Source organism: Sphaeramia orbicularis, chromosome 19 (genome assembly GCF_902148855.1).
Source record: "Sphaeramia orbicularis chromosome 19, fSphaOr1.1, whole genome shotgun sequence".
In the NCBI taxonomy this organism is placed as follows: Eukaryota; Metazoa; Chordata; class Actinopteri; order Kurtiformes; family Apogonidae; genus Sphaeramia; species Sphaeramia orbicularis.
In genome coordinates this window covers 37,539,546-37,549,385 of record NC_043975.1, presented here as the reverse complement: position 1 = coordinate 37,549,385, position 9,840 = coordinate 37,539,546, and the positions used below count along the sequence as shown (strand labels likewise).

The window sequence follows — 9,840 nt, the reverse complement described above, 5'->3', positions numbered from 1 at the left end:
ATCGCTTCTGCAGGTAAAGTTGGTATTAGTGTGATTTAGATTCAGTAGATCTTTGACTCTTTTGGGTCTACTGTTTGGATGTTTCTTAAAAAATCTTCAGAATATCCCAGCAGCTTCATGGTCTTTTATCTTTTCTCTGTCCATTATGATCACATATAACTTTTACAATATTCTTTTTTCTACACTACAAGGCTACATGTGTACTTCTCAGATGTACCGCTGGACAGATGTAAATAATAATAAAAAAAAAAAATAATGCATTACTGGAAAAAAAAATTAAATAAACTGAATGTTCTAAAACCTAAGTTGTGGTCATCTGGACAAAGAAAAGGACAAAAGACCATAAAATAACATAAAATTTAACTTGAATTCTATATTTATATAAATACCAAATTTCTTATTTTTCTCTATATATTTCATTTTTCACTTGTTTGTGGTTTTTCTACCCGTCTTTTTCTCTGCACTTCCTTGTTGTATGTTGCTGCTGTTAACTGTGAAATTGAGATAAAGTTATATTTATCTTAAAAGATGAATTAAGAAAAGATCCAGTTGACACATGAGAGTTGAAGATTTACCGAATCCGAATGTCACACTAAATACTGCCTTTACATGCAGAAACTGTTTAGTTCATTTTGTGTGTGTCAATACTGCGCACATATTAAAATAAAGACATAAGGCCATTACTACCCTGTAAAACAAAGCTATGGGCTGCCTAAGACTTTTGAAGAGTACTCTACTCAATATTACGAAATAATAAAAACTGGAAAAACTTGAATATCAGCTCTGGTTGTGCATAAGACAAGCAAGACACATAAAAAAATCTGTTCTGATAGGATTTCGTTTAATCCGTAATCCATTCCTTACAGTCACCCCATCAATCAAATCCAGTCTCATTTCTCAAACAAACACACATGGGATCTGTTATAATACAACTCTAATAAGCTTTAAAAGATGGCACCATCACATGGAGAGGGAAAATGGTTAGGGAGGAGAATCTTTTCATAGGCAATTTAACAAAAATAATTCCTCTAACGACAATAGATTTTTTTAATATACTGTACTATATGGATAGAATAAAATTTGACTCTGAAAATTGAAGGGTTTTCTGTTTGGAGAGTGCAGTGTTAGAAGTGTTGCATAGTCGAGGGATGATAAACGTAGGGATGGGGATCTTAATTTAAAACACATAAGGAGTAAAAAGGTCTTTCTCAACACTTTTATGTGATTGTTTTGGCCTCACACAGTCCAAACTAGTGTGTTTTTTTTTTTCTGGACACGGCTCGATCCTGCCACCTTGAGAGTAAAACGCTGACTGCGAGGAGCATTAATAACGTCGTAGTCCACCTTTGTGCAAAATGTAACTTAAAAGAACAAGATCCACAGCAATCACGTGTGATAATAATCTCCCAAGCAGTGTTATGAACGCAGGCAGGGCTAGGGGCTTATTTTTGTGTGTATGTCTATCTGTGTCACTCACATTGCAGCCTTAAAAAGTGCCACTCAGTGTCCATCATTTAGAGTAAAATAACAAAATATCCTCTTGGCAGGCAAACAAGAACCAGCTTAGCTTTTAAAAAAATACTGTCATTCTAGCTTATGGGCTGATTAAAGCTCCAATTCTAAAACCTGAAGAGCTCTAACCATCAGCCCAAAATTCTCTTTCGCTTATTCGCCTCAACACACTCAGTGATATACTTCTGTCATGATCCATCTTGCGTTTATCAGAGCAGATTCATCAGGAGAATCCTTGTCCAGCGGTAGTCAAACAAACGTGCCTGTGCTGCTCATTCGGCGTCGGATGGATGAAAGCTGGAAAGTTGCAAAACAAGGAGAGGGTATTCCCAACTTAGCTTATAAAGTGTCTCGAGATAAGTTTGCCAAGCATTTTCTTTTTTTTGTTGTTTTTTTAAACCAGACATAAAAAGAAATGAAGAAAGGGTTACACTATATGAACCACACCCAGTCTCTGCTGCTGGTTCTAACTTTACAAGCTCCATCCAGGGAGCAAACGTCACCTTTCCCTTCTTTTTTTTTTACCCTCATCAAGCGTACATTCATCCTCAGTCCTGTCTTCTGATCAACCATTCAGTGAGAACATAGCCAAGAGTTTTGTACTTCTTTGAAAGCCAAAATTCTCGCTCTTAGGTGTTCTCCTTTTCTTTCCTCAGCAGCATCCACGGACTTCTGCCTCACCCCCGAGTCTTAGTCCATCAAAAAAGAAGATCCACAGTGTCCACCGGTGTCACCGGAACTCATAGATGGCCGCGCTGTGCTCAGGAACATGGGTGAGGTTTAGAGACTGGTACCTGCAGAGCAACAACACATATGTTACAACAGATATCATCAAATCAATACTCTAAGCGTTACAAATGAAAAGTAAGATAATTAAATGGATTTATCAGTTGTCAAGAATAGAGTCAGCGTTATGTGAAGAGGGAGATAAAATGAATGTATAGCAAAATCGTGATCCACACTAAATATGGAGTCAAGGTGGACATTGGCTTCCTCATCAGGCAGTATGTAGGCCTATTACAGTTATTATGTAATCACATATCATTACAAAATGATTATTTTACGTAATCATGCCAGGATTAAAAAATATAGTTTTATGATTATTTCCACAAATTTGTACCATCATCTGAATGATGCTGTTTTATTAATGTCATCTTGTTATGTCATTGTTCTTCTGCTGAGTTCAGTTTGTACTGTTGTGTTTATATTTCAATGATGTATAATGTCATGTATATTTTATGTCATATCTGTGATGTTCAGTTTTTATTAATGAAAGGTGAAGGGAAATGTAATTCTTATTAAAAGTTCCAATATTCTATACCAATGAATGGTTCTTGAGGTGTATTTACATATTTAAACAAGAAAAGCACTCAGAGAGCACAGACCTCTGCCAAGACAGATCTGCCCCCCCCACCACCCCAATGATCACCAAAATTTAATCATTTCTTCCTTGTGCCAGTATAAACATTTCCTGAAAATTCCATAACTTTTTGAGTTATCTTGCTAACTAACAAACACACACGCAAACACACAAAGCAAAGTGATCACAATGCCTCCTGGTGGAGGTAACTATAGAACTTGTGCTAAAGTGGTGCCATGAATAGTATAATAGTGATATACAATAATATTAAGGCTAATTACTTGTGTGATAATTAATTGTGAAGTCACATTTCTCTTTCACTAACAGCTCTCAGTCAAATAAAATAAAATAAAAAATGCAATCAGACTTTGTCCAACAACTTTATGAAATTTTACTGGTTCTCATTTTTGTTTACTATCCAGTTTAGTTTAGTTAGACAAATAAATACATTTATGAGGTAAGGCTTAATTTAAAGAAGCTGAAAAAGTTAGGATAAAGAATGTAAAAATGATCAATTATATCAAAATAAATAAATAAAAAAGGTTCACCATTGTTTAATGCTGTACCCACACTGTAAAGAATGGCTAGGCAATAAAACAATCTCAAAATGAGACTGCAATGCCGTTTATGTCGATAATAATGACACATGATAAAGTTCTGACATTTTGTTGCATTAGCAGGAACATGTTTGCACCAAAGTAGTCATATTTATTCATTCATTTTCCAAACAGCTTAGTCCCAGGGCCTATACAGGCTACCAATGTGTGAAGGAGGGGCCATCCAAGGTGCGTTGCCTGTTCCAGAGTTGTCATTTAGCTAAGATAAAAATTCTGTCCCTCTGCTGCCTTTTGGTTAACAGACAGTGACAGAAATAGGGAGGCATTGAGCACACTTCGTAAACCCTGAAACCACCAACATTTTGGACAGCAAACCATCTAGGCCTTTTGCTCAAATGGCCAAAAACAATATTAGGGAATGTTATTTTATTTCTTATTTTCTAAGTACATAGTGATAAATCTGTTATTGAGAGGATGAAAATACATCCCTGTGTTAACATTTCCAAGTTTAGATAATGAACCCTCTTTTTTCAAGTTTCAGACTTCATCGAGGTACTCTTCAAAATGGCAGCACCATCAAATTATATAACGTGGCAATTAATAATACTGATCAATATTGTTAAATGAATGAATGAATGAATCTTGTGACCGTACTGTATTTTTTGCCGTATTGCCCAGTCCTAGTGTGCAAAGCCATTTGAGAGTCTGGTGTGGACCAGCTCTATATGTAAAGTGTCATGAGATAACTTTTGTTATGATTTGGTGCTATATAAATACAATTTGATTGATTTTGTTCTTGAATACCGTGACCCACTAAAATTTGGGAGAAATAAAGCTGACAGCAATTCTATTTTTCTATTTTGACTTCAGCTGGAATTTTGTCGTAGTTGAAAATTGACTTTTTGCATTTCAGTTTACCGAGTGTCCATTCAGTGCTAGTTTAGCTTTAGTCTTAGTTTTCATTAATAATAACAGGTCTATGCAAAAAAGAATCACATCAACCAGGGTTCCTACAGGTTACTACAAGTTAAATTTAAGACTTTTAAAGACCTTTTTAAGACTGCTTAGAAGAGAATTTAATGCCCATTTCACAGCCATACTGGCAAAAGTTTGTAACTCCTCGAATTTAGGAAATGTATTAATTTACTCCAATGCTTTGATTCACATCGGTCTGAGTTTACTTCCTTGCACAAGGTGCAGTGAGCTTCAAACACGTTCCCCTCCAGTCGTGTCAACCAGCTGGAGAATGATCTTTTCTCCAACCAGGCATTATTACATTTGCACTTCCTCATGCTTACTTTTCACTTGTGAGCTGTCCCTTAAAGTCAGCTTTCTTGGCTGACTACTGGCTGCACGTGTATTGGGCTGAATGTTCTGTGATCATTTTTCACGGGGGGAGCTGCAAAGTTAGCAATAATCGGTTCTTAATTTCAATATAAATTATCAGGTTGGAACGGGTAGACCTAAGTAGACTACCATTACTTTCTTTGCCGCTTGGACATTTCTCAGACACATCTAAACACAATACAGCGAACAAGTTTATGGTAACATAACTTAAGACCTACCATATCAAATTTAATACCTTTTACAGACTTTTTAAGGTATTAAATGAAGATTTGTAGATTGAAGACTTTTAAGACTTTTTAAGACCCTGTGAGAACCCTGATCAACTAAGAGTGGGTGTATGATGACACCAAACGTTGTTAGCCATGTCTTGCTTCTCCCTTGAAAAGTGACATGATGTCTAAAGCTCACTGGAAAAATGAGTGACAGTCAATGACCAGACAACAAAGTCTGCAAGGAGTCACCATTTCAAATGTGGACACAGGACACTGTCTGTGTCACGTTCACAACAGGTGACAAGGGCGGCTTGGACAAGGCGTGGAGGAAGCCCAGAGTCAACATTAGAAAAAAGGGTTGCTTTTTGTTTACTCAACTTCTGACCCAAAAAGGCTAATTTGTGATGAACATTTAAGGAAACAATACTACAACAGCATCAAAATACACTTACACATCCTTCCTGTTGTGTAGCATAATGAATGCATCATGGATGCCCTCCTGAACAGATGTGAATAATACATCTTTACTTCACATATAATACGTGGAGTTTAATAAACTGTGAAAGGCATACATTTTGAAGCTTCTCTGAGATAATTCTAAATTACCACAGGAAAGCTGAAATGTGTGCCTATTCATTATTTCTACCGCAAGTATTTTTTCAAATTTTTTTTCTGGGAGTTGACGCAGCAATCTTTCATTCACAACCCCAATGACACCATTAAAATTACTCACTTTCACCTCTCATGCTCATTAGTTTTTCTGTGTTGAGTTACCATTCAGAACTCCTGTGGTAGTAGTAGCCCTCAATTGTTGCTGTGGATTTCTGGAAGCAAATGTAGTAGAATCCAGCGAACGAAGCACCGCTGATGTCTTTGATTGTGTGATCAGGAACCAGGAACTGCTCCTGTGGGTACAGAAAGGGTGAGCAACAGCAGTAGCTGCAGTTCAGACATGACAGGACAACAGGCACTACAACATATGGTCAGGTTTCAGAGCGCATCTTACCTTCCACCTCATGAAAATAAAGTCAGAGTTCTTCAGATCTTCATAGTCGAAATCATCAGAGTTGAATGTCTTTGCATACTGATAGAATGCCTGGAACTTACCCTGAAAAAGAAAACAGTATTTGATGGTACCACAGTGATCCAGATACTGATAGAGGAGCGAAGAAATATGGACAAAACACAAATGACCCAAGCTTTCGTCCTACCCAGTGCTTTCGATCCACATCCTCATCTGCATCCCACTTCCGTGTTAGAAATGGCCGCTTCCGGCTGATGATCTCTCCAGCAAAGAACGTTGTCAGTGTTGGATATTCCTAGAAGACAGAAAGACACTTAGATGGGCAGAAAGTGGCTTCTGAAATTTGGAAGGTGGACTAACCACCTTGTGACTACACAGGTCATTAGTAGTTGTTTTTTGTTTTTTTTTGTTTTTACATATAAAAAAAGAGAATAGTATAGGTCTAAAACTGACCAATGGAAAGCTACTGTTTCTACCTTAAAAGACAGTTTACGTGTCAGTCTTTTGAAAAGGACAGAAATACAATGTGCAGTGGCTAGACGCAGAGCTTCAATTATTCATGTTTGTGGGTTAATAAGAGTCTAAGAGGTCTCCTCACCTCAGTCAGCCCCTTGATTTTCAGATAGCCACATAAGTAGGAGTCCTCCATGGTCACATGCTAACAAGAAAGCAAACATACATACAGAATGATCACATCATCAGATCTGAACTGTGCAATAATACATATGATAGTCTTGTGATAAGTATTTATGTAACTTGCTGTCTGTTGTGTTCTAATACATAACTGCTAGATCCATGCTGGCTTGTTTGTCTTGCAAAAAGTGAAATTAAAAAAAAAAAAAAATCAGTATTAGATAACACGTCAACCATTGTTATGTAGTTTTCCTAGAGGTTGCATTGAATGAAAGCATCCTGAGAGTTTAAAAAAAAGGGCTATTATAAAGTCGTAAACACAACTGCATACACAGCTAGCGAAGCGAGTAACAACAGGCCAGTGCTCATTGATTTTCCAGCTGTCAATCATCACACCGCCCGTTTGACAGATCACCTAACGCCTCTGACAGCTCGCCTCAATAATCTAACATTTACTTTGCTGCTTCACCTGCAAAACAACTTCCACGTCGTAGGAGTTTCCTTTGCTCTTCTGGTGGCCCCTGAACTTGGAGCCGCTGTACAGCAGCGAAGTGACAACACCGGGTTGCTGAGTGTTGATCGGCGGCGGCGGGATAAGCGAGGCCGAGGATACGAAGGCCGCGGCAGGGGAGTCGCTTAGGTATCCAGCGGGGACAGGCATGGCTCCCGCTTCGCTGGTTGGGCACCAACCGCGGTCAATGGCCGTCGGGACAATGGAGTCTGTCGGCTTCTACAATGAGGTGGAATGGACTGAGGACGTCCACCAACATCCAAATCCCCCTTAATTCCGCTACAGTTTAGTTTACCAGTCACCAACCTCCCAGAAAAGTAAGTAGACTTCGACGCGGCGCCGTAGGCAGCAGCACCCACCCCTCTCATTGGGCAATCGAAGCCACTTTGTAAAATCTTCAACGCTCATTGGTTAGATTTGCGGAAAGCTTTATGGGATATTTTGAGTGTAGTTTTTTCTTGTCGTTTAGGGGTGTGTTAATACACATTTAAAACTACACTTCCCATATTTCATTTACAATATTTTCTGTCAAGCCGAGAAGGTCACACGCGTGCTTTTGAATGTAGGAGCTAATGTCTAACAACCCGTAGGAAAGAAACGTGTGGCAGCAAATACAGACTTTATGCAATTCAGTAAGGTTGGCAAAAAAAAAAATTATGTTAAAACTTTCGGTTTTATAAAATGCTGCATCTAATTAGATAAGGAGCAACGGCCACAAATAGCGTGTCGAGTAAGTTCTCAGCTAGCTCTCCTTAAAAACATCACAGCTCACTTTAGTACCAAAATGTTACGGAGCTTTGTTAGACTTCACAGTCGTTTTGGAAACCCCCTTTTATTTAGTAAAGTGTGTCCTAGAAGTCAGCAGTCCCACTTTTCATTGAAATATTCAACAGCAGCAGCAGGTAAGATGAAGTCACTGGCCCTTTCCTCCTCGAAACCATCTTTACTTCACCTGTTGTTTGGTTGTTGACTGATGTGTATTATTTCTGCTGTTTTTAGAGAGAAAACGGTTTTATCGAGATGTCAGTATATCCCAGTGTGATGGTAGGTGACAAACTGTAGAGATGGGCAGTGTTTGCAGTCCAAACTGTGTTGTTAAGCATCTTCACTGTAATTAGGATACACCTTATGATGTTCTGTGCCTCTTTCTCATATCTGTCATTCTCTCATTTAATAACCGTCTATTTAGGTGGTTTGTATGAAATAAACCTAGATCGACGGAAACTAAAAACTCCTGGTGGAAAGCTGTTCACAGTACCAAATGAAGCTCTGGCAATTGGTGTGGCAACTGAGTGGGATGCTCAATGTGACACACTCAAGTTTTACACGATGCATCTGGTAAGATGTGTGACCTGTAGGTCAAGAAATGGTTTAAAGCAAGAGCAGCGAAACAACTATGTTTTCTTTAGATGTACCTGAGTCTTGAAAGATTATTTGAGCTGCAATATAATACATGGAATGATCTATTTATTAAGTAGACTTTAAGATATAATATTGTTTCCACACAATATAGTTAGATTTCAATGTATGATCTTTTTCCTTTAAGTATAGGACAACACAGTTTAATATGTACTGCATGTGCAGAAATACCAAGAATAATGTTGTTGCACTTCCCCTGCAGACTACACTTTGCAACACAGCCCTGGACAATCCCACCCAACGCACTAAGGACCAAATGATCAACGCTTCTCTGAAGTTTCTGGAAACTGACACTGTCTGGTATTGTTCTTATTCATTGGAGTCATTATAACCTTAATATTTGGAGTAACTGTCATAAGAAAAAAGGATGACATTAAGAATGGCTGATATTTTACTCAAGACTTAGTGCAGAAAATGCTTGCTACATTTGTATTATCAAAAGTCACATATCTCCAGTTGCTGTGACTATGCAGTCTTACAGTGTTGGTGTTTTTGTGTAGTTACAGAGTAGATGAGCCCCATGGTTTGGTTGATCTTCAAAAAAATGAATGGGATCCTGTTCTACACTGGATCGAGAACAGGTATGATATGTATTAGTTTTTGTAATACTTGTGGAACAAAGGGTGAAATAAAAGTCTGCCAAATGATGCATACGCTGCATGTAAATGAAGCATTCCCTTGGGTGTTTATCTTGTTTGCAGATATAATGTCACTATTGGCTCATCATCCAGTATTATGGGTCCTGAGATTCCAGAAGCAACCAAAGACACTTTCCGACAACATCTCAAGTCTTACAACTTTTGGTCACTAACGGGTGAATTATTTCTCTCACATGCCAAATAACTGCAATCATCAATCTAATATTGTCTTAAACATACAGCTTTGGAAAAAAAATAGAGACCACTGCAATTTCCTCTGAAATCAGCATGTCTGCATGTATGACAGCCATTCCATTCCTGTGTCTGTTGAATTCCAACACAAGCAAACCTTATTCTACTTAACAAACACCAGATCCATGTCTTCTTTAAGAAGAAGTATAAAAACCACTATTGTGGCCATCACTATCTTCTTGCAATAGGAGTAGCTGGGTGCCAAAAACAGTGCTATTAGTACCACAAAAGTAATTGGAATCCAGAAATAACTATTGAAAACTACTGGACTTCTGCTCTGACAATGTTCCCAAACTCTGAGGACGGTTTTTTTATCAGGACAATGCTCCTTGCCTCAGCTAGGTCAGTAAAGGTGTGGATGGCAGACCACCAGAT

At 38.2% G+C, this 9,840-nt stretch overlaps 2 protein-coding genes across 5 annotated transcripts in view; one reads left to right on the top strand and one right to left on the bottom strand.

Moving 5' to 3' along the window:
* Nucleotides 1-1,209: 1,209 nt before the first annotated feature.
* On the bottom strand, nt 1,210-7,467 carry LOC115410717 (glucose-induced degradation protein 4 homolog). Its single transcript, XM_030122487.1, has 6 exons — nt 7,115-7,467; nt 6,611-6,670; nt 6,200-6,307; nt 5,995-6,096; nt 5,763-5,893; nt 1,210-2,306 (listed from the first exon to the last, which is right to left on the bottom strand). Exons 1-6 carry the CDS (start codon nt 7,304-7,306, stop codon nt 2,243-2,245), a joined length of 657 nt encoding a protein of 218 aa, XP_029978347.1. The 5' UTR covers nt 7,307-7,467; the 3' UTR covers nt 1,210-2,242.
* An 85-nt stretch (nt 7,468-7,552) lies between these two features.
* atpaf2 (ATP synthase mitochondrial F1 complex assembly factor 2) overlaps nt 7,553-9,840 on the top strand; it is a 28,432-nt gene continuing 26,144 nt past the window's right edge. For 2 of the 4 annotated variants that reach the window (XM_030122482.1, XM_030122481.1), the window contains exons 1-6: nt 7,553-8,058; nt 8,153-8,200; nt 8,346-8,494; nt 8,778-8,875; nt 9,076-9,156; nt 9,277-9,389. In XM_030122482.1, the coding sequence (XP_029978342.1) occupies nt 7,941-8,058; nt 8,153-8,200; nt 8,346-8,494; nt 8,778-8,875; nt 9,076-9,156; nt 9,277-9,389 (607 nt within the window). In that variant the 5' untranslated portion in view covers nt 7,553-7,940. The remainder of the gene's footprint in view (nt 8,059-8,152; nt 8,201-8,345; nt 8,495-8,777; nt 8,876-9,075; nt 9,157-9,276; nt 9,390-9,840) is intronic. The other 2 variants (XM_030122485.1, XM_030122483.1) reach the window with 2 other exon arrangements.